This window comes from Aegilops tauschii, chromosome 2, assembly GCF_002575655.3.
Source record: "Aegilops tauschii subsp. strangulata cultivar AL8/78 chromosome 2, Aet v6.0, whole genome shotgun sequence".
Lineage (NCBI taxonomy): Eukaryota > Viridiplantae > Streptophyta > Magnoliopsida > Poales > Poaceae > Aegilops > Aegilops tauschii.
The window spans coordinates 328,935,848-328,960,643 of record NC_053036.3 but is presented as its reverse complement, the minus strand read 5'-3'; the positions used below and the strand labels follow the sequence as shown (position 1 = coordinate 328,960,643).

The following is a 24,796-nucleotide window of genomic DNA, read 5'->3' as shown; positions in this document are numbered from 1 at the left end:
GCAACTCTGACACTTATAATTTGCTAAGAAATAACATTTGTAAAGTCCTCTCAGTTGTGATACGATAGTTTTTAGTAGTCTATTCACTCCCTCTAGACTCCAACCGATCCTACACTTTCTAAACTTGCTCTCTTCTATTTCTGGCTTTCATCCTATAGCCCCTAGGGTTAGCCCTTCTCTTTGTGATCTTTCTCCCACCCACATTGGGAGAAGGCGTGGTGCCTTTTCGCACTGATCTTGCAAAAACATGAAGTTGTGTTGTAAACCATACCTCTTTAAGATATTTGCCTGAACTCTTCATAGCCAAGGCATCTGTTGAGAAAACACTAATTAATAAGCAATAGTTAACCCAAAAATATGAGAAAATTGAGTATAGGAACACATGCTATTAGAATGTGAGACGAGGAGGCCATCCCAACTCGAATTGGTCAGGACCATGTATAGCTAAGGTGGTAATATTATCCATAGGTTTACGTAGCTTGTGGTTATTGTGCTCGCTGAATACAAGTTTAGAGACTGTGGGTAATGATTTAGCTCCATGGATACCCGTCTAATGGGTGAAGCCCACATGTTAGTGGCCCAAACCACTGACAATCCAAATCATGGCCCTAGTCTCCAAAGACCAAACCCCATGACCTAATCTAACCCTCACCTAGTCATCCTTCTCCCTATGACCGACTACCGCTCCCTTGTGGCATGCTTGCAAATGCTAGTGAGGCTTTTGTACCATTTGGTTAGGACTTTTATTCACCATTGTTGCAAATGTACAAATTTGTGTTTCTGTTATTTTGTATTTGCTACATGGATATTCGGTAGGTACAAACATAGGTAGAAATTGTGCCCCCATGGATATCTTCGCGGGTGGATAATGGAGGACAATTTGATATGGCTTTGGATATGCAGAAGCTCTGCATTACCAAACACGCCCGTTTGTCATCCTAACGAACATGAGATTATGAAGTGATGCGCCATCACGAGGTTTGCACCAACATACTGGCAGATACAAGTTCATCCATTGTCAAGCGAGAAGTTGATCGAAGATGTGGAGGTGGTTCTTGTTGAATAGCCACACAAAGAGGCGTCATTTGGGAGGAGGCCATACGTTGACATTTGAACTCCGGCAGTGATAAGTCAGTGGAACCGGGGAACTGCAAACAACAAGGTGAGCATGCAAAGTAGACACCCGATGACGACGAGGCGCCGCATTGAAAAAACATCATGCCGAGACATGTTCTCTCATATATTTGAAGTAGCGCAATAGCTAAGGAAGAGCCTCTCTTCCTCCTATTGTTGTTTTGTCGGGCAAAAAATCAAGCCATCCCAGTAAAAATGTATCACTAACCCTTACAACATGTTTGGTTGGGGGTAATCAGAGTTAGTGAATGGGAATTAAAGGAGTACGAGATTTCAAATCTATTGTTTGGCTAGGGGGATTGAGAACTTATAGAGGAATAGGCATGGGACTTGAGACTCCAACTCCCACCGTTTTATTAAGAGGGGAGGGGTGGGAGTTGGGAGGGAATTGCTTTAGCAAGTCAAACTTAACCCTTTTTGTGAAAAAGGCAATCCATATCTTACTACAAAAGTTCATGGAAAGTACAAACACCCCAAACATAAGAAGAACTACATTGAAGTCTCTGGACCATCGAACGACCACTACTGCCGCCAGAACGAGCCGCCAATGCGCAGTTATCGCCGCTCCCTTACAGGGGCCGGCCTGACCTTGTCGATGTCAGCCGCGAAGTCTTCGTGCACGTGCTTCTAAGGACCAGCGCCTAGGAGTTCCAGTCATCGTCGTTGAACCCTTGAATCGATCCGAAGTGCCTGACATCAAATCCTGCCGACGCTCACGTACGACAAGAAACCCTAACCTCACCAACCCAAGGAGATGGTAGGAATATATGCCGGAGCTCTATCGGTTCCGTCTAGTTGGACGAACTCGAGGTGGATCGAAGCCAGGAAGACCAACTCGAAGAAGAAGCACCGCCATCCACCTGAACGCCGCCCCCGCGAGGACTAAAAATCCTAACCTAAACTGTTAGCCGGAGTCAAGGCACCGTAATTCTCCTCCCTGCAGCCAGCCGCCGGAGCGGCAGGCAGAGGGGAGACTAATTTACGGGCTCGCTGGAGTTGTTTGGAGGGAAGGTGTAACCCTAGCCGCCGGTAATCTTAAGCCTTCATCATAACTTATGTTCACTTCTCTGATCCAGTCCCTCGTCAACCAAACAAGGGAATACAAATTCTCCTCAAATTCTCACATATAATTCCTATCACGTGCCAAATAGTGGATTGGTAATAAAACGACTCATCATATGTCTAATCTCAATAGAACTCGCTACACTAAACTCCCACTCCCCTTCCCAAATATTACCAAACGTGTTGTTAATGTAATCATGAGGGGAAAAACTTATAAATCTAAAATACTCGAGAGAAAAAAATCATTTCAAAGAATGGAAGATTATGAAAAACATACTTGTATGGAAAAGGCACACATGAAAAGCATTAGTGCAGGGACAAATAACTGCGCATTTGCGTCTGCAAAACAGAAGGAAATAAATAAATGATAAGATCACCTCTCATGAAAAAAGAAGATTCCTTTTGACAGATTAAAGCAGAATTGAAAGTGCCTCGGATGGCACCATTACCAATGACCCAAGCGGGAGCAGAAGACTGGCTGTCAGCCCGTGAGGGGAGAGGAATTGGGTCATTCAAGACCAAGACGAAGATGCATCCTCTGATCTATCCATTGTTCATCCACTGATCTAACCCCCCACACTAAACCCACGAATCTTCTTCTAAGGGACGCCACCGGCATCGCCGTCGCCGTCGCCATGTCCTCCTCCTCCGACGAGCTCCTTCTTGTCCAGGAGCTCCCCATGGACATGCACTCGGACGGCGGCGCTCCTCAGCGCCGCCTGGCCCACGTCCTCCTCCCTATCGACCGTGCCCCTGGCCCGCCCCCTTTCCGCCCGCCTCCCCCTCCCTCCGCTGCCACCACCGCCGAGTTCCGCGTCGCCTTCAGGGGCTGGCTCGGCGCCCCGCGCCACTGGGAGCTCTGGGTCGCCAAGCTACGCCCGATCCACGAGCGCCTCTGGCGGGAACTTGGGATCTTCGACGCCGTCCTCGCCTCCACCTACAGGATCAAGAGGGACGCCTCCGCCGTGCTCCACCTCGCCTCCTTCTGGTCCCCCTCCACCAGCACCTTCGTCTTCCCCTGGGGCGAGGCCACCATCACTCTCGAGGACGTCGCCGTGCTCGGGGGCTTCCCCCCCGACGGCTCCCCCGTGCCCGCGCCGCTGCCGCACCAGTGGCGCCCGGACGAGGCGGCGCTCAACGGGGTGCGCCTCGACTTCAACCGGAGCGCCTGCAAGAAGGCGCACCACGCCGCCTGGATGAAGCACTTCCTCACGGACACGGACATGGACGCCGTCATCGAGCACGCCGCCTTCCTTGCGCTCTGGCTCACGCGCTTCGTGCTCCCAGGCCACCCGGAGTCCACCATGCGCCAGTCCCTCTTCCCGCTTGCTGTCCGCATGGCGCGCGGTGACCGCGTCGCCCTTGGGCCAGCCGTGCTCGCGTCCCTGTATCGGGACCTGCGTGAGATGAAGACTTACTTGGTGGCCGCAGGCGCAACAGGCGGCAATGCAGAGTTGCTGTCTCCCTTGTCAGTTCATGCGCCCCTCTACATCCTTCAGTTGTGGATGTGGGAGCGGTTCCCTGTACTCTGGGATGGAAAGCCCAACCTCATCAAGGATGGCGAGCCAAGGGCTGCTAGCTGGCATGATGTGAGCAAGAAGATGAATCCAATGATGATCCGCGAGGTCCTCAATTCGGGGAAGAACTTTTTATGGCGGCCCTATACCAGCTCGGAGCAAGCATGCAAGGATCATAGCGGGTGGGTTCGTGGCAGTGATATAAACGAAGATGAGGAATTGATTTCACTCGCGCATTGCCTGCATGCTTGTGAGCTAGTGGGGATGGATTGCATTGAGCAGTACCTCCCACACCGCGTTGCAATGCAGTTTGGACTGGACCAAGATGTGCCTGGGGATGTTCGCCGAGCAAATGAGGATTGGGGGGTTGCATGGGAGACCTACGATTTGGAGGGGAAGGACGTAGCCATCTTTACCCCTTGCTCTGAACCAGGAGTCACGGCTCGGTATGCAGAGTGGTGGACGCAGCCATTGCCACCTGACCTTGATGTTGGGGCAGGAAGCATTTCTGTGGAAGGGAAGCTTTCCAAGCGTAAGGTGAAGAAGACACGGGCAGCCATGGAAGCCGAAGCAGAGAGGGAGCGGAAAATGAAGAAGGCTCGAATCTCCCCTAATAATGATAAAAAGCGAAAACTTGAGGAGTTGTATGATGCGAAGCTGTCGGATTGGCTTGCAGCCGGAAGGAATGGGAGCAGTGGAACGAGTGGTGGCAGCTGCAAAAGGGGATCCTCGCCAAAATCTGTTGCTGGATCAGACAAGTCCCTGTCAGCTAGTGCTGGGACTAGAGATGATATTGTACTTCTTGTGCCAAGGAAGCAGGTGCCAACTCCTACTGTAAATCTGAGGAAGGATAGGGATATGAATCTGGGTAGGGGAGATGATGGGATCTTCATGGCTAAGTCTCTGGTTGGGACAAAGTACAAAGGTGTGTATTTGAAGGGCTCTATGGCAGGTGATGTAGATCATTTAGTGAATGAGCCATGTTTTGACGAGACAGTGGTGTCAACTGAAATCTCTACATTCAGTGAAGATGCCAAGGATGAATGGAGTGACCAGATTTTGAAAAATACCAGTGAGCTGATCAGAGGGGAACCTCCTGCTATCCCTAATATGCCTGAGGAGGTTAAACCTTCAGTGTCTATGGAGAGAGAAGAATACAGTGATCTCTTGACTGATATTGATTTCAGTGAGGATGTCATAGAGGAAGCTATCACAGTTGATAAGCCCGCAAATTTCTCCAGTGCACCTGAAGGAGGCGATGCTGTGATGATGGAGGAAAAAATAGTCAATCTTCTTGAAGACAAGCGTCTTGAGGCTACAGGTAGACCAGACGAAGGCACCATTGTTACTCAGGAATTGGAGAAGAAAGCCAAACTTGCAGTTGACGAGTATCGTGGTATGTCAAATAGACTTGAAGCCGTTGCTCTTGTCACGAATGACATAGAAGAAAAGGGTAATGTAGCGGTAGCTATTGAAGGTGCCGTAGTTTCAGAAGGAGTTGGAAGGGATGGGGAGGGAACAAGTCATTCTATTGGAGTCTTGTCAGGGAGCAAACAAGGAGCCTATGCAGGTGTTACGAACAATCCTCAGGAGACAGTGGCTTTGCCTGAGGAAATACTTCCAGTTCAGCAGGCAAATGATGTTGGTGAATGTGTTGGATTGTCATGTATAATGGAGGATACTTGTGCTGCTGCTGGAGTGGCAACAAATGATGAAGAAGCCGCTTTAGATTTTGTCGCCGATGAGGAGAGGGAGATTTCCTGTAAAGAAGAGATTGGAGGAGAAAGCAATCAGATGGCTATGAAAGATAGCGAGCAGAAGCCTCAGGAAGCTCCTCCAGTTGACATTGTAGAATGTGGAGAAGACATTACTCTTGTGGAAAAAGACAATGAAGGTGAACACGAAAATGTTCCTCAAACAGTGGAGGCAGTGGTCACTGGCATTAATATGGCTGCAGTTCTTTTGGGTGTTCCTGAAGAAGGGAGTGCAGACGTGGATAAAGCTCTGAATCTAACACAGAAAGACGCTGAAGATGTGCACAAGAAAGTTGCAGAAGTAGAGGATGCAGAACAGGTGCAAATTAATACTATGGCAAATGGAGGTGCAAATGAGGGGCACAATGAAGTTGCTGAAGTAGAGGATGTAGACATTGCAGAGGCAGAGATGCGTGCACAGTTTGATACTGAGAAACCTGAGGAAGCTACAGAAGCAGGGCATGCAGATACGGATGACGGTAAGAGATTAACAGGGAGAGATACTGTTGAGGAGCCTGGAGATGTTCTTGAAGGGGCACATGCAGAAGCGGAAAAGGCTAGGGAGCTCATAGAGAACAATGATGATGATAAGCTAGCAGAGTTTCCTGGTATAACACATGCAGAGATGGAAGAGGTAAAGAATTTGATGAAGGAAGATGCAGATGAGAAGTTTGATGAAGTTTTTGATATACAAAGTACAAAAATAAAAGGAACTCATAAGCCAAGGGAGGAAGATACTGATGGTAAGCTTCAGGAAGTTTTTGATGTAGAGCATGCAGAAACCAAACATACAAAGGTTTTGATTAAGGGAGTTGCAGACAAGCAGTTTGAAGAAAGTTCTGAATTGAGAAGTATAGGGATTGATGGCACTCATGGGCCAATGGAGGAAAGTACTGATGATAAGGTCAAGGCAGTACCCGAAGTGAATGCGAAAGTAGAACAAGCCAATGGGACCATGAGGGGCAATGATAGGCCCGACAGCATCCTGCAAATAGACCTTCCAGCAAGGGACGAAACCAGGTGCTTGGCCAAGAAAGATATTGAAGAAGATAATGCGGAAGTTCCACGAGGAAAGCGCGCGGACATAAACAATGAGGCACCAATTGAGAAAGATGCAAAGCAGGCCAAGAAAGATATTGAAGAAGATAATGTGGAAGTTCCACAAGGAAAGCACGCGAACATAAACAATGAGGCACCAATTGAGAAAGATGCAAAGCAAAAGCCCAATACAGGTGGCTTGGATTTACCAGAGAAAGAAGTCGATGGGTCCAAAGAGGTTTACCAAGTGAAACGAGAAGAAGGGGAGGAATGCAAGGAGTTAAGGGCGGAAGATACCGAGGAGAATACTAAGGATGCTCTTGGGGTTAAACAGGCAGAAGAACAACAAGGGGAAGCACTGACAGCAGGATATATGTACAACTACATTGAAGAAATTACTCTAGTGGAGCAGGTGGATGGACAAAGCAAAACACTCACAAGGATAGGTGTTAAGGAAAATCCCAAAGATATCACTCAAGAACAGGAAAAAGAATTTGACAACGATACAGTGGAATCTTTAAAGAATTCAATCAATAGTTTGTTATGTAGCCCAGCCATCACACAATCAAAAGAAGGGCAGATGGAAGTTCCTGTCGAAGGCATGACGGAGAAGCACTGCCTTCAGGATGTTGGGTTGATAAATGATAGGGAATCATTGTCTGATGGAGCTGCTATGGAGATTCAAAGAGTAGATGACCACAAAACTTTGGACATGCATGAGGTGAGTATGGTTGTAAATCTTTTACTGTATTAACTGGTAGGGTAGTTAATATGACTGTTCTCTTTTGCAGGAAGTGTCTATTAAACAGATACATGAGTGTGGAATAATATTCACAAATAAGGAGACACAAATATTGGAAGACAGCCATATGGTAGGAGATGGATCTAATGATTTGATTCTTATGGAGGTTGATGAAACTTGGTCTACAGTCGAAATTCAGAACCAGGAGGCTTTGGACTTGGACAAGGTGAGTGCACTTGCAGAATCTCCATCTGAAATATCTTTTCCGAGTCCTGATAGTTGATCTTTTGTAGCAACAAACAACGGAGGAAAGACAAGATTTAGGACCTACAATCGAGAACAAGAAAATGGCAATGTTAGGAGATGACATTACGCTTGGGTGCTGTGAGTTTCAAGCTGATTCACCTGAGACCAAAATTAATGAGGTCCTGTCTACCAAAGGAATACAGAATCAGGAGCATTTGGACATGAAGGAAGTGAGTCTACTGACAATATAATGTTTTCTTTGATTGGTGGAATCTGATCATACTCTTATGCAGGAACAAGCATCGGAAAAAGAATTGGGGTGTATAATCACAGAAGGAAATGCAAGACCCTTGGCAGTAGTCGATACACTTGGTGGTGGTGGAGCAGATACCACTGTGGTTATCGTGGATGTTAACAAGGCTAATTGTGTTGAAGGAATACAAAATATGGAAGCGTGCAGCAGTGAGGAGGCAAGTACAACTTTAGGATGGCCATCTGAGTTAACTAATTCAATCTGACAAGGCTGTTTTACATTTTCAGGCAAGGCAGGACAAACAGGACAATGGTGTTGGAGATGGGAGGATCTTGGAAGACATGAGCGCCAATGATAGTGGTGACGTGGGAACACGGAACCAGTGGGATTTATGCATGGAGAAAGTAATGGAGCTTTGATCCCTAACCCCACCCCTTGCATGTGGGTCTCTATATACATATACTAGTAGAATCTGATGGATATTGTCCACAGGAACCGGTGGTGCTGGAGAAGCAGGACAAGGGAACGACAGATGAGAACACAGGGAGAATGTTGGTTGACACAGATGCTCCTGAATGTGGTGAAGCGAAACCTGATGGGACCTTGAAAATGAGTAATGATGTTCTTTGTACACAAGCTGTTAATATGGCCGAGGATAAAATTTCCTTGCAAAACCAGCAGAAATGTGTGCCATTGGGAGACCACAATAAATCAGATCCACAGGAACCGGCGGTGCTGGAGAAGCAGGACGAGAGAACAACGGATGAGAACACAGGGAGAATGTTGGTTAACACAGATGCACCTGAATGTTGTGAAGCGAAACCTGGTGGGGCAACGCAAATGAATAATGATGCTCTTTGTACACAAGCTGTTAATATGGCAGAGGATAAAGTTTCTTCCCAAAACCAGCAGAAATGTGTGCCATTGGGAGACCACAATAAATCAGATGTTGAAGGCTCTGGATGGAATCAAACTGCAAGAAAAGAGTCCAAGGGGGCTCTTCAATCAGAGTTTGAACATGAGATAGAAGTGAAACAAGAAATTTTAGAGAATAAGACAGAGTTGTCCACTGGTATAGAAAATGATGAAGCGTCTGAACAAGAGCAGACCTACCCAGAGAGTGCTTCAATTGCTCCTTCAGGTATGGATCACCAGGGTGAGAATAATAACAAAGGGGCTGAAGAATCGATAAAAAACTATGGGAAGCATGTTTCTGATCCAGTAAACACAGGTTGCCAAACCAGTAAATTTGGCCGACCAAGTATTGAAGAGGGCAGGAGAATACATAGTAGCAGTATATCTGTCTATCTGAAAGACATCACAGTATATCAGGAAAGAATTCGTTCTGATCCATCAAAGAGTACACATATAAACAATGCTGGGTATTATTCTCGACATGGAGCTCTGGAACCAGTTTCAGTCAGCAAGGATATCAAAGTTCCATTGCATGATACTGGGAGGGTTTGTGGAAGAGATCGTGCACTGGAGTTGGTGACAGGTCCACCAGAAGAGACGCCTCGATGGAGACAAGAGCAATATGCACTTAATATTTTAGAAGATGTGCAAAATGCTCGCAGTGCTGAGAAAACTAGGATGGAGATGGAGATCAGAATACTGAAGGCACAGATTGCTAGCATGCAGAGACAAGTGATGAACATGGATCATGTTGGTGAGGTTATTTCCAGATCAAAAAGGCATTGACCTTTTAATTAGCTCCATGATAAATGATAGGTTAGCATAAAATTTCATGTAGAACTGTACTTCCTTTGTGAGATCAAAGACCAATGCACGCTAGTTTGTTTCGTTTGTGTTGACTCTCATGAAGGTCGGTACGCACCTTTTCTCTTGGGTGAAGTTTATTTAAATTCTTTGCTTTCCTGAATGAAGGTGAGAGTTGCAATCTAAATAAAATAAACCTCCAGAAGTTCATGTGTAGTGACTGAATTTTAACCTGCCTAAATTGATCCAGTTGAGAAGACGAATTGGCTGGTAGTTTTTGGTGCAAAGTTAGTTTCTCATAAAATTCTGGGTGTGTAACCACGTAGTATGACTTATAAGTAACTTGTAGCTCTGTTATAGCTTGCAACGATGAAACCAAGGCAAATACTCATCACCAAGCATTCTTTCAGCTGTTACTTTAAAAAGATCTCATACTTTCCGTGAAACAGTAAAAAAATTACAACCTTGCATTTAAATACGGCAACACCCAGCCAGTTTTATTTATAGGGTCTTAAAAAAGGAAGGTAAGAAAAAAAGGCTCGTCAACCACTTGTATCTATAGAGATACAGAGTTCATTGCTCAGAAATACACTATAGGTAGCAGTTAACCTGCAGGAACTGAACTAGACAAGAACAGGAGCCGGAGGAGGAGCAGCAACCGTCCGGGCTGCCACGGATGATGCCGCTGGCTTCCCCCGGCCCATTGTGAACCCACGTGTCCCGTCGGGCATCCTCGGGCCCTGGGGAGGCTGCCTGGGGCTGAATGGGCACTTCTGAGAAACCTGCCTGGGGCTCAATGGGCATTTCTGGGACGCCTGGCGAGGGCTCGATGTGTCAAAGTGGCCGACTGCTCCCGCGGGAGCAGACTGCGGGCTGTGCGGTGCCACGATATGGAGCTTCCCTCGCCCTCTTGCCCACCCTTTCTTGGCCCCACTCTGGTGATCCTCTGGCTGTGAAATTGGCAGTTTGCATGAGACAAGAAACCTTGAACAACTGCCTGTCCAACTGAATGGAAATCAGCACTGGAACTGTAGCCAGTGATGTGCTTACATGAGCTTCAGGTGAATGGATAGCTTCTGAAGTTGGGGAGTCGGATGACACCTGTGAGTGTGGCGATTCGTCATCGGAACCAGCATAGTGGTCGAAATCAGGCCGCTTCAGCCTCATTACTGACTTGGGCTGTGACAAAATCATGGAGTTGCAGTGAAACAGATATGAGTAGCTAGCTGATGCTGCATTGGGTTCTTACAGAGCGCCTGAGTACTGTGCGCACGCGGAGGCCTTTCCTCCAGTTCCGCTCATCGTTTAGCTTCTCTACCTGTCAGGAATTATTTTGAAGGTGCACCCATCAGTCTAACTACATGAAGAGCCAATGACCTGAAAAAAATGACCAGTACTGTGGTGGTAAATACTCACTGCTTTCTCAGCTTGCTGTGAGGTCTCATATTCGACTAAAGCATGCATCTTCCACAAGAGCACAAGGTAAAATAGTTACAACATATTTTTGCTGAGAAAAAACAATGTTTACTGTTCTGGACCTGATCTAGGCAAACATGGAACTTGTCAATCTACACAATGAGCCTTAGATGGTATGATGATTGTGACACATATAGATTCTCTGGTGGTGCACTAAGAGTTGAGTTGAGTTGAGTTGAAGAGGTGAAATAAATACCTTGTTACTCACTAGTGTGTCTGACTTGGAAGCCCTGGCTGAGCTAGGCTCTTGGGGGTGGCATATCTTGATGTTCTTCACACTGGTTGGCATGCCAGTTACATCGTTAATGGACGTCATCAGTTCCTACATACGTTTATTTGTCGACAATTTGCAAACTGTGGGGAATTAGTTGCCTTTTCTGACCTTCCAACGACACTGAAGACCTTCTCGAGGCTGTTTCTTGATGAGTCCTCTGGCAAATTCTCCGCTATGATCATCCGAGACTGCGCAGACAAAAAAAAGAAGGTGGTTCAGTTGTGGGTGGGTGGGCAGACCATGCTGGAGATGAGATGGAGTCTTTGCAAGTCAGTGACCTGAAGTTCTTCCTTGTGCTTCTCGGTGAAGGGCTGCCTGCGCCGAACTTTCTTCCCATCATCGCTCACAATCTGCAGCCAAAATTTCATTATCCTGTGAGAAGGATGCTTCATCTGCTAGGTGCAACAAACAATGGCTATAGATTGCAAGGAGCAGCTTAGTTACAAGCTTTGTGGAGGTGCGGAGAGCCTTGACCAGCATCTGGTTGGTTGCTCCCAGAGACTTGATCTTCTTCCATGATGAAATGACTGACAAGGGAACTGTATGCATGTAAAGAAATAATATGTCTAGCTTAGTCTGAATGAATGTTTTATACTGTAGTACTCTTTCGCTGCGCTGCAGAAGAATGAAATACTACGTACAATCTCCTGTGAATGAACATTGTTTCTTGTGCTTACCGTAGCCTTCGGAGTCCTTGTTCATGATCTTGAGCAAGAACTCGTTGGCGACCAGGTTAATGTCGCTGAACTGGTACTCGACCTGCTTGACGATCTTCTGCGCGACGTCGGCTCCGCCGCCGCCGGTGCCCTTGGCCTGGGCGCTGTTGCTGGCGGCGGCGGCGGCGGCGGCGAACTTGGCGTGCGCGAAGTCGGGCATGAAGAAGACGGGCTCGTGGTCATGGAGGAAGCTCCAGTCGGGCGCCGGCTGCATCTGCAGGAAGGGCGAGTAGTACCCGCCCGCCGGCGCGGACATGGGCGTGGCGGTGGGCGACATGGGCACGAACTCCGGCGCGTGCACGTTGAACTTGAAGGACGCCGGTGCCGACATGGGCGTGGGCGGCGCCGCGGCGGCGGTGGCGCTGGCGTCGGGGTCAGGGCTGCTCTCCTTCGCGGCGGCCATGGCTGGCGGTCAGGTGGTGACCCAGGAATGACGGATGGATCGTGGCCGGCGCGGCGAGCCTATATAAAGGCGGGTGGGGGAAGGAGGAATGGTTGGTCTGTGCGTTTCATGGCCGCTTCTCCCGCGCACGCATGCACTGCACGCCCGCATGTCTCGTCTTCTCCCGCCCTTGACCCTTGACCCCAATGAGGGACTCCGCTTACATCTAGGGCCCCTAAATCTCCCTGCTAATTTGGACCTGCGCCTCCACTAATCTGCCACCTCAATCGCCACTAACCCCTTTCACCAAACAAGCAAAGCTAATCTTGCATTACTGCAGTGAATCTGCAACGTTGCACCAGCACCCACACACACACACACACACACAAAAAGCCAAAAACAACAGAACATTGCACTAGAACGGAAATGGTTCATATCAGCAAGTGCTAACTGTATTTCCATAACGCAGACAGAGACATTTTATAGAGCTAACAGAAGACAATTTGCAAGCAATAAATAATGGCAACACACAGGCATTTCATGTCCTGGAGACTCTAGCAGAGCTCAAGTGTAAGATTTAACTGGGGAACAAAACATCTCCTCAAGCCATGATCTTTGCTGACCTCATGTAAAGGCTCTCGACAACCTTCCCCACATTCGAAATTGTTTCGAGCGTAGCAGGGAAGATCGCCTCCGTCTTGGCGTCTTCGAAGATGATGAGGCAGCCCGCACCCTGATCCAGAGTCCCTGCGAATTTCTTGTCCAGGATCATCTGTGACAGCTTCTTCTCAACATTCTCGATTGGCAGCTCGATCATCTCTGCTACGTGCGCAATCTCCACCCTTGAGTAGGCTTCAATCAGCCTGCACAGGTTCTGCTCCAGGAGGGTATCATACAGAGACGAGAGGTGCCTGTGGACAATAGGATCCTCCTCCAGCTGGGCCTTGTAGTCACCAAGAGCGGTTTCAAAGTACTTGAGAGATCGTTTCGAGTAGGCATCCGCAACAGCTTTCATAGCATCCACATCAGGACCAACATACTTCAGGCCTGCCTTAGACGAGATTACTCCTGCAACATCATCAGCTTGGTTGACCATTATCTTGCACAGAAGCATGTACTTCAAGCAGAAGATGGCCTTAGGGTCGTCCAGTGCATTAAACCCTTCAAACGCTTCAAAGAAGTAACTGTAGGCGGTCTTGTAATCCTTCTCTTCGGCATGAAGGATTCCACTCTGCAGGTCAATAGTGCCCTGCTGCGCTGGCGGAACATAAATGGCATTCGCTGCAGTTCTTGCGGCAGTCAGAGAAGCCTTGGCCTTTGGAAGGTTCCTTAGAGAGAAATGGAGTTTGCTCTCCAGAAGGTCAATGTCAACAAGAAGCAACTTGTCATCCAGCCTCCTCACTTCCTTGATAAGACCAGAAAGAAGGGTAAGAGCTTCAGTGTACTCCTGACTTTCCAAAAGAAGGGCTGCTAGTCTTGCTTCCACACGCTGCCTGAGGAAGGTACGTTTCTCTGCCCGTGTCCATTCCACCATCTCCTTGCAGAGTGAGATCTGAAGATCAGATGTTCCAGGTATCTTGGAAACGGCATCAATGATGCCACGTACAATCTTTGCGGTCTTTGCCTTGGGAATCAGTGCGAAAAATGGCCTGAGCTGGGTCAACAGATTCCTAAGCTCCTCGGCTCTGTTCTCTTTTGTGAGATAGTTTGTCAGATTTGTAATGGCAACTTCTTTTGTTCTAACTGCATCTGAAGAAGAAGACGGGTCTTCAAGCACACGGTAGAGGATTAAAATGGACTCTGAAGCATCCTTAGCTTCCTGAGCCATTGCAATTGACTCAGTGGTAGCAGGAAGATACGATGATTGCATGGCAGACATGGTCAGTACACCCTGTCACAACAGGATATGGATTATTCAAATATAAATCAGGTCGACCAAGAAGGCAGTGTAAATAATAACCAATAGAGTGGACAACACATAATACTCGAGCATCTGGAGGGCATAAATATGAAGAGAAGCTCGGCCAACATAAACCAAATAAACAGCTTTAATGGCTCAATTGGTACGCAACTAGTTGCAGCACCTTGTTATTTACTGAGGCCCAAAGTCGAGAATGAAAAACAGATATACTTATACAGAACCTAAGATCAGACACTAAATTCACCATCTTTGGCAACCAACAAAACATCTAGTTAATACACCAAACATTATACTGAATCATCTTTAGAGGAATGTATTAAGAGGAGCTCAGCCAGTACAATGGCTCAATAAACTAGTTTCAAGACATAGTTATTCAACTAGGCCTAACATTAGGATTTGAGATGCAGATATACTTGTACAGATCCTAATATCAGCCACTTAAAATGCAAAAGAACAGCTTAAGGTTTCAGAGGGTAAGTCAGCTCCTATGCATTTTGGAATAGCTACATCACATTGCAGACTTGAAAATTAGAACATATGTACCGAAACCTTGGTAGCGGGCATGGCCTAAACCCTACCACCGTCATGGCTGACATGCATACTGATTAGAGTTGAGAGATACAGTAAGTAAAAGACTTGTGAGATGCAGTAAGTAAAGTTAAGAAAATTAGGCGAAATTGCCATTGTACCCCAAGCCTTCAGCCTATATCTCATCAAATGCCAACAGGTGAGAAAAAGAAGTTGCTAATGGCGTTTGACAGATTTCTTGATGGAAAGCAACAAGGCGTTAAATCAAATTGATGATTCCCCTTTTCTCAATCCGGTGAGGTTCCACGGGTATTTTGCGAATCGAGTTGGCTCGTCAGCTAACGAACAAATCCATATTTAGATGCAACAACCTAGAACTGAGAATCCCCCTTTAAGAATCGCTCCGTTTGAGCCCTCAGGAGCCAGATCTCGTCCTCAAACCAAATCAAGCAGTGCGAGCTAACAGAAGCACCGGACCACGACTGTAATCGAAGAAACTGGATCCTAGTGACATTACAAAATGAAGACACGAATTCGCCATGGCGGGACTATCCAATCCAAAGTAAGACTCAACCCTAACTGGGACGGCGGGATCTAGGAGATGGGGGGAGGAAGGCGAGAGAAGAAGGGACGGGGGAGGGGCCGCAGTACCGGGCGAGCGATGGCGGATTTCCTGCAGAGATGACACGGAGCGGAGGAAGCAAACTCTCAATGGCGGCCGGCCCAATGGGTAGAAGGAACTGGACTTGGAGAAGAAGCTGGTCTGTTCTCTTGAGGTTGCTAGTTTGCGTCGAGGACGGGGAAGTGTTTGCTACGTCTCCCTGCCAAACGGGTCCCGATTGCTAGACTCTCAGATTTTTCTCCTTTTCACAAGTTTTTTTTAGTTGAACCACGCTCTCTTTTTGTACGCGTCAACGACGGGCCTGTCTGAACCTTTATTATCAACCGTCAGGGATGTTACAGAGCACAGGGGTACCAGAAATACATGGGGTGTAGGGGAAGAAGAAAGAAAAGAAAATTACATTGTGCCGTGGGACTAAATTCTCCCAGTAAGGTGGAACGACATGGAGCCCTAGTCACGAAGCATAATTTGTTTTTGAGCATTCTTACATCGATGGGACCGTAGTCGAAGATCATCAGCAGCTGAACTAGCAATATTGTGGAGCTCGAGGTGTAGATCTCGGAAAACCTTGGCGTTTCGACGTTTCCAAATATTCCATAGGACGGCGAGCAGAACCGTCGAGCGGATTTTGTTCCTGTAGTCACCGTCCCAGGCATGCAGGATCCCCTATGGTGTATTATGACAAAGGTTGTCCAGCTCCGCCCAAAGCGGAGCGAGATGTCGGCATTCGAAGAGTAGGTGTTCGATGGTTTCATATTGGCTGCAGAAAGGGCAAGCGGCAGAAGTGGCGATGCCCCGTCTGAAGCGCCTCGCGTTTGTGAACAAGCGGTCTTTGTTGGCAAGCCAAATAAAAATTCTACATTTATTAGGGGCGTAGTTTCTCCAGATGGTCGGGGCGATGGCGTCGATGGGTCGCGTCTTCCAGATCGCTTGGTATGCCAGCTTAGTGGTTAGCGTTTTGCCTACATCCCTCGAAATCCTCATGTCAGCTACCTGCAAATTAACGCTTACCGAAGCCAGAACATTGTGCAATTCAATAAGCTCGCATTCAGACGTATGGGACAGCCGCGGGGCCAGGTCCAAGGTTAGGTTGCTCGAAGCCAAAACACGCGCCACAGAAGTGTGGATCCTGTTGGAGTGGGAGTACAATGCAGGAAAAAGTTGGGCTATGGTTTGGGTGGTTGAGCGAGCCAAAGGTCGAGCCAGAAGGCGGTAGTGCCTCCGTTGCCGAGCTGCACCATGGTGGTGGAGCGAAAGAACTCAAGCCCTTTCATGATGTCACGCCAAATAGGGGTATGATGATTATCCGACATGCCCACGTCATAGGTGCTCGACCAGTCGTACTTGGTGACAGGGTAGGAAGGTTCTCTCGTGGTTTGAATGTCGTGCAAGTTTGAGATGTGTTTGAGGAGAAGGCAAAGGTTCATTTGCGTGAGTGGAAGGAAGTCGAGGCCCCCATTGATGAAAGGAGCACACACAATGTCCCAAGCCACTTTGCAGTTGCCCCCGGTGACCGTTGATACGTCTCCAACGTATCTATAATTTTTGATTGTTCCATGCTATTATATATTCTGTTTTGGATGTTTAATGGGCTTATTTATACACTTTTATATTATTTTTGGGACTAACCTATTAACCGGAGGCCCAGCCCAAATTGCTGTTTTTTTTTGCCTATTTCGGTGTTTCGCAGAAAAAGGATATCAAACGGAGTCCAAACGGAATGAAACCTTCGGGAGCGTGATTTTTGGAACAAACGTGATCCAGAGGACTTGGAGTGGACGTCAAGCAACCAACGAGGCGGCCACGAGGCAACCCCCCCAAGCGCGCCCACCACCCTCGTGGGCCCCTCGTGGCTCCACCGACCTACTTCTTCCTCCTATATATACCTATGTACCCCCAAACCATCAGAAGCGACCACGAAAACTTAATTCCACCGCCGCAACCATCTGTACCCGTGAGATCCCATCTTGGGGCCTTTTCCGACGTCCTGCCGGAGGGGGCATCGATCACGGAGGGCTTCTACATCAACACCATAGCCTCTCCAATGATGTGTGAGTAGTTTACCTCAGACCTTCGGGTCCATAGTTATTAGCTAGATGGCTTCTTCTCTCTCTTTGGATCTCAATACAAAGTTCTCCTCGATTCTCTTGGAGATCTATTCGATGTAATCTTCTTTTGCGGTGTGTTTGTCGAGATCCGATGAATTGTGGGTTTATGATCAAGATCATCTATGAACAATATTTGAATCTTCTCTGAATTCTTTTATGTATGATTGGTTATCTTTGCAAGTCTCTTCGAATTATCAGTTTGGTTTGGCCTACTAGATTGATCTTTCTTGCAATGGGAGAAGTGCTTAGCTTTGGGTTCAATCTTGCGGTGCTCGATCCCAGTGACAGTAGGGGAAAAGACACGTATTGTATTGTTGCCATCGAGGATAAAAAGATGGGGTTTATATCATATTGAATGAGTTTGTCCCTCTACATCATGTCATCTTGCTTAAGGCGTTACTCCGTTCTTATGAACTTAATACTCTAGATGCATGTTGGATAGCGGTCGATGTGTGGAGTAATAGTAGTAGATGCAGGCAGGAGTCGGTCTACTTGTCACGGACGTGATGCCTATATACATGATCATACCTAAATATTCTCATAAGTATGCTCAATTCTATCAATTGCTCGACAGTAATTTGTTCACCCACCGTAATACTTATGCTCTTGAGAGAAGCCACTAGTGAAACCTATGGCCCACGGGTCTATTTTCCATCATATAAATCGCCCATTATTTCCATTACTATTTACTTTGCTTTCTTTACTTTTACTCTTTATAATAAAAATACCAAAAATATTATCTTATCATCTCTATCAGATCTCACTCTCATAAGTGACCGTGAAGGGATTGACAACCCCTTTATCGCGTTGGTTGCGAGGTTCTTATTTGTTTGTGTAGACGCAAGGGACTTGAGCGAGACCTCCTACTGGATTGATACCTTGGTTCTCAAAAACTGAGCAAAATACTTACGCTACTTTACTGCATCACCCTTTCCTCTTCAAGGGAAAACCAACGCAGTGCTCAAGAGGTAGCAAGAAGGATTTCTGGCGCCGTTGCCGGGGAGGTGGGTGCCAAGTCAAGTCAAGATTTGACTCCCAACAACAATATGACGCCCCTGATTCAATCATACACTAATCATGCACGCAAATGTGTACGATCAAGATCAGGGACTCACGGGAAGATATCACAGCACAACTCTAAAAACATAAATAGTCATACAACTATCATAATACAAGCCAGGGGCCTCGAGGGCTCGAATACAAGTGCTCGATCATAGACGAGTCAGCGGAAGCAACAATATCTGAGTACGGACATAAGTTAAACAAGTTTGCCTTAAGAAGGCTAGCACAAACTGGGATACAGATCGAAAGAGGCGCATGCCTCCTGCCTGGGATCCTCCTAAACTACTCCTGGTCATCGGCGGCGGCCTGCACGTAGGAGGAGGCACCTCCAGTGTAGTAGGAGTCGTCGTCGACGGTGGCGTCTGGCTCTTGGGCTCCAGCATCAAGTTGAGACAACCAGGTAGAATGGAAAGGGGGAAAAGAGGGCGAAAGCAACCGTGAGTACTCATCCAAAGTACTCGCAAGCAAGGATCTACGCTACATATGCATGGGCATCTGTGTAAAGGGGCAATATCGGTGGACTGAACTGCAGAATGCCAGAATAAGAAGGGGATAGCTAGTCCTGTCGAAGACTACGCTTTTGGCAGCCTCCATCTTGCAGCATGTAGAAGAGAGTAGATGGTAAGTTCACCAAGTAGCATCGCATAGCATAGTCCTACCTGACGATCCTCCCCTCGTCGCCCTGTGTGAGAGCGATCACCGGGTTATATCTGGCACTTGGAAGAGTGTGTTTTATTAAGTATCCGGTTCTAGTTGTCATAAGGTCAAGGTACAACTCCGGGTCGTCCTGTTACCGAGGATCACGGCTATTCGAATAGATAAACTTCCCTGCAGGGGTGCACCACATTACCCAACACGCTCGATCCCATTTGGCCGAACACACTTTCCTGGGTCATGCCCGGCCTCGGAAGATCAACACGTGGCAGCCCTACCTAGGCACAACAGAGAGGTCAGCACGCCGGTCTAAATCCTATGGCGCAGGGGTCTGGGCCCATCGCCCATTGCACACCTGCACGTTGCGAGGGCGGCCGAAAGCAGACCTAGCCTCCCTAATACAAGAGCAGGCGTTCCAGTCCAATCCGGCGCGTGCCGCTCAGTCGCTGACGTCAAGAAGGCTTCGGCTGATACCACGACGTCGAGTGCTCATAACTATTCCCGCGTAGTTGGTTAGTGCGTATAGGCCAGTGGCCAGACTCAGATCAAATACCAAGAACTCGTTAAGCGTGTTATTTTAAAGTAACCGCGGACGCCGACCAGGGCCAGGCCCACCTCTCTCCTAGGTGGTCTCAAACTGCCCTGTCGCTCCGCCACAAAGTAACAGTCGGGGGTGTTGGAAATATGCCCTAGAGGCAATAATAAATAGGTTATTATTATATTTCCTTGTTCATGATAATCGTTTATTATCCATGCTAGAATTGTATTGATAGGAAACTCAGATACATGTGTGGATACATAGACAACACCATGTCCCTAGTAAGCCTCTAGTTGACTAGCTCGTTGATCAACAGATGGTTACGGTTTCCTGACCATGGACATTGGATGTCATTGATAACGAGATCACATCATTAGGAGAATGATGTGATGGACAAGACCCAATCCTAAGCCTAGCACAAGATCGTGTAGTTCGTTTGCTCAGAGCTTTTCTAATGTCAAGTATCATTTCCTTAGACCATGAGATTGTGCAACTCCCGGATACCGTAGGAATGCTTTGGGTGTACCAAACGTCACAACGTAACTGGGTGACTATAAAGGTGCACTACAGGTATCTCCGAAAGTGTCTGTTGGGTTGGCACGAATCGAGACTGGGATTTGTCACTCCGTGTAAACGGAGAGGTATCTCTGGGCCCACTCGGTAGGACATCATCATAATGTGCACAATGTGACCAAGGAGTTGATCACGGGATGATGTGTTACGGAACGAGTAAAGAGACTTGCCGGTAACGAGATTGAACAAGGTATCGGGATACCGACGATCGAATCTCGGGCAAGTAACATACCGATAGACAAAGGGAATTGGGTACGGGATTGATTGAATCCTCGACATCGTGGTTCATCCGATGAGATCATCGAGGAGCATGTGGGAGCCAACATGGGTATCCAGATCCCGCTGTTGGTTATTGACCGGAGAGTCGTCTCGGTCATGTCTACCTGTCTCCCGAACCCGTAGGGTCTACACACTTAAGGTTCGGTGACGCTAGGGTTATAGAGATATTAGTATGCGGTAACCCGAAAGTTGTTCGGAGTCCCGGATGAGATCCCGGACGTCACGAGGAGTTCCGGAATGGTCCGGAGGTAAAGATTTATATATGGGAAGTCTTATTTTGGTCACCGAAAAAGTTTCGCACTTTATCGGTATTGTACCAGAGTGCCGAAAGGGGTCCGGGGGTCCACCAGCCCCGGGGGGGCACATGGGCTGTAGGGGGTGCACCTTGGCCTATATGGGCCAAGGGAACCAGCCCCAAGAGGCCCATGCGCCAAGAGATAAGATAAAAGGAGAGTCCTAAAGGGGGAAGGCACCTCCGAGGTGCCTTGGGGGGGAAGGACTCCTCCCTGGCCGCACCCTTCCTTGGAGGAAGGGCCAAGGCTGCGCCCCCCTCTCCCTTTGCCCTATATATAGTGGGGGGAAGGTTGGGCAGCAATACCTAAGCCCTGGCGCCTCCCTCTCCCTCCCGTGACACCTCTTCCTCCCCGCTTGCGCTTGGCGAAGCCCTGCCGGGATCCCGCTACTTCCACCACCACGCCGTCGTGCTACTGGATCTCCATCAACCTCTCCTTCCCCCTTGCTGGATCAAGAAGGAGGAGACGTCGCTGCTTCGTACGTGTGTTGAACACGGAGGTGCCGTCCGTTCGGCGCTAGGATCATCGGTGATTTGGATCACGACGAGTATGACTCCATCAACCCCGTTCTCTTGAACGCTTCCGCTCGCGATCTACAAGGGTATGTAGATGCACTCCCTTCCCTCTCGTTGCTAGTAAACTCCATAGATTTATCTTGGTGATGCGTAGAAATTTTTTGAATTTCTGCTACGTTCCCCAACAGTGGCATCATGAGCTAGGTCTATGCGTAGTTTCTATGCACGAGTAGAACACAAAGAAGTTGTGGGCGTACATGTTGCCAATTCTTCTTGCCGCTACTAGTCTTATCTTGTTTCGGCGGCATTGTGGGGAGAAGCGTCCCGGACCGACCTTACACGTACGCTTACGTGAGACAGGTTCCACCGACTGACATGCACTAGATGCATAAGGTGGCTAGCGGGTGTCTGTCTCTCCCACTTTAGTCGGAACGGATTCGATGAAAAGGGTCCTTATGAAGGGTAAATAGAAACTGGCATATCACGTTGTGGTCTTACGTAGGTAAGAAACGTTCTTGCTAGAAACCTATACAAGCCACGTAAAAACTTGCAACAACAATTAGAGGACGTCTAACTTGTTTTTGCAGCATGTGCCTTGTGATGTGATATGGCCAGAAGATATGATGAATGATATATGTGATGTATGAGATTGATCATATTCTTGTAATAGGGATCACGACTTGCATGTCGATGAGTATGACAACCGGCAGGAGCCATAGGAGTTGTCTTTATTTTTGTATGACCTGCGTGTCATTGAATAACGCCATGTAAATTACTTTACTTTATTGCTAAGCGCGTTAGCCATAGAAGTAGAAGTAATCGTTGGCGTGACAACTTCATGAAGACACAATGATGGAGATCATGATGATGGAGATCATGGTGTCATGCCGGTGACGAAGATGATCATGGTGCCCCGAAGATGGAGATCAAAGGAGCAAAATGATATTGGCCATATCATGTCACTATTTGATTGCATGTGATGTTTATCATGTTTACATCTTATTTGCTTAGAACGACGGTAGTAAGTAAGATGATCCCTCACTAAAATTTCAAGAGACGTGTTCCCCCTAACTGTGCACCGTTGCGAAGGTTCGTTGTTTCGAAGCACCACGTGATGATCGGGTGTGATAGATTCTAACGTTCGAATACAACGGGTGTTGACGAGCCTAGCATGTACAGACATGGCCTCGGAACACATGCGAAACACTTAGGTTGACTTGACGAGCCTAGCATGTACAGACATGGCCTCGAAACACAAGAGACCGAAAGGTCGAACATGAGTCGTATAGTAGATACGATCAACATGGAGATGTTCACCGATGATGACTAGTCCGTCTCACGTGATGATCGGACACGGCCTAGTTTGACTCGGATCATGTATCACTTAGATGACTAGAGGGATGTCTATCTGAGTGGGAGTTCATTAATCAGATGAACTTAATTATCATGAACATAGTCAAAAGGTCTTTGCAAATTATGTCATACGCTTTAGTTCTACTGTTTAAGATATGTTCCCAGAGAAAAATTTAGTTGAAAGTTGATAGTAGCAATTATGCGGACTGGGTCCGTAAACTGAGGATTGTCCTCATTGCTGCACAGAAGGCTTATGTCCTTAATGCACCGCTCGGTGTGCTGAACCTCAGCGTCGTCTATAGATGTTGCGGAACATCTGACATACACGTTTTGATAACTACGTGATAGTTCAGTGCGTGATGCTAACGGTTTAGAATTGTGGCACCAAAGACGTTTTTGAAACGTCACAGAACATATGAGATGTTCCAAAGACTGAAATTGGGATTTCAGACTAGTGCCCACGTCAAGAGGTATGAGATCTCTGACAAATTTCTTAAGCCTGCAAACTAAGGGAGAAAAACTCAATCGTTGAGCATGTGCTCAGATTGTCTGAGTACTACAATCACTTGAATCGAGTGGGAGTTAATCTTCCAGATGAGATAGTGATGGTTCTCCATAGTCACTGCCACCAAGCTATTAGAGCTTCGTGATGAACTATAAATATCAAGGATAGATGATGATCCTTGAGCAACTCGCGATGTTTGACACCGCGAAAGTAGAAATCAAGAAGGAGCATCAATTGTTGATGGTTAGTAAAACCACTAGTTTAAGAAGGGCAAGGGCAAAAGGGACACTTCATGAAACAACAAATCGTTTGCTGCTCTTGTGAAGAATCCCAAGGTTGAACCCAAACCCGAGACTAAGTGCTTCTGTAATTAGGGGAACGGTCACTGAAGTGGTACTACCCTAGATACTTGGTAGATGAGAAGGCAGGCAAGGTCGACAGAAGTATATTGGATATACGTTATATGAATGTGTACTTTACTAGTACTCCTAGCAGCACTAGGGTATTAGATACCGGTTCGGTTGCTAAGTGTTAGTAACTCGAAATAAAAGCTGCGGAATAAACAGAGACTAGCTAAAGGTGAGATGACGATATGTGTTGGAAGTGTTTCCAAGGTTGATGTGATCAAGCATCGCATGCTCCCTCTACCATCGAGATTGGTGTTAAACCTAAATAATTGTTATTTGGTGTTTGCGTTGAGCATAAACATGATTGGATTATGTTTATCGCAATACGGTTATTCATTTAAGGAGAATAATGGTTACTCTGTTTATTTGAATAATACCTTCAATGGTCTTGCACCTAAAATGAATCTCGATCGTAGTGATACACATGTTCGTGCCAAAAGATATAAAATAGTAATGATAGTTCCACATACTTGTGGCACTGCCATTTGAGTCATATTGGTATAGAACGCATGAAGAAGCTCCATGTAGATGGATCTTTGGACTCACTCGTTTTTGAAAAGATTGAGACATGCGAACCATGTCTATTGGTATATATGCATGAAGAAACTCCATGCAGATGGATCGTTTGGACTCACTTGATTTTGAATCACTTGAGACATGCAAATCATACCACATGGACAAGATGACTGAAAGTCCTCATTTTCAGTAAGATGGAACAAGAGAGCAACTTATTGGAAGTAATACATTTTGATGTATGCAGTCCAATGAGTGCTGAGGCATGCAGTGGATATCGTTGTGTTCTTACTTCACAGATGATTTGAGTAGATGCTGAGTGTATTTACTTGATGAAACACAAGTCTGAATTATTGAAAGGTTCAAGTAATTTCAGAGTGAAGTTGAAGATCGTCGTGACAAGAGGATAAAATGTCTGTGATATGATCATAGAGATGAGTATCTGAGTTACGAGTTTGGCGCACAATTAAGAAATTGTGGAAATTGTTTCACGACTAATACCGCTTGGAGCACCATAGTGTGATGATGTGTCCGAACATCATAACTGCACCCTATTGGATATGGTGCATGCCATGATGTCTCTTATCGAATTACCACTATCGTTTATGGGTT

The 24,796-nt window shown here is 47.0% G+C and overlaps 3 protein-coding genes across 3 annotated transcripts; 1 reads left to right on the top strand and 2 right to left on the bottom strand.

Moving 5' to 3' along the window:
• Positions 1–2,630: 2,630 nt before the first annotated feature.
• LOC109740192 (uncharacterized) lies at positions 2,631–9,628 on the top strand. The gene is made up of 6 exons (XM_020299232.4): positions 2,631–7,226; positions 7,297–7,473; positions 7,541–7,723; positions 7,787–7,963; positions 8,034–8,150; positions 8,239–9,628. The coding sequence occupies exons 1-6, from the start codon at positions 2,832–2,834 to the stop codon at positions 9,445–9,447; spliced, it is 6,258 nt and encodes a 2,085-aa protein (XP_020154821.1). The 5' UTR covers positions 2,631–2,831; the 3' UTR covers positions 9,448–9,628.
• Positions 9,629–9,850: 222 nt separating this feature from the next.
• On the bottom strand, positions 9,851–12,470 carry LOC109740193 (la-related protein 6C). Its single transcript, XM_020299233.3, has 9 exons — positions 11,893–12,470; positions 11,660–11,754; positions 11,494–11,565; positions 11,324–11,403; positions 11,138–11,219; positions 10,882–10,929; positions 10,715–10,783; positions 10,516–10,644; positions 9,851–10,415 (listed from the first exon to the last, which is right to left on the bottom strand). Exons 1-9 carry the CDS (start codon positions 12,332–12,334, stop codon positions 10,089–10,091), a joined length of 1,344 nt encoding a protein of 447 aa, XP_020154822.1. The 5' UTR covers positions 12,335–12,470; the 3' UTR covers positions 9,851–10,088.
• A 239-nt stretch (positions 12,471–12,709) lies between these two features.
• LOC109740194 (26S proteasome non-ATPase regulatory subunit 11 homolog) lies at positions 12,710–15,603 on the bottom strand. The gene is made up of 2 exons (XM_020299234.3): positions 15,414–15,603; positions 12,710–14,204 (listed from the first exon to the last, which is right to left on the bottom strand). Exon 2 carries the CDS (start codon positions 14,190–14,192, stop codon positions 12,915–12,917), a length of 1,278 nt encoding a protein of 425 aa, XP_020154823.1. The 5' UTR covers positions 14,193–14,204; positions 15,414–15,603; the 3' UTR covers positions 12,710–12,914.
• Positions 15,604–24,796: the final 9,193 nt, after the last annotated feature.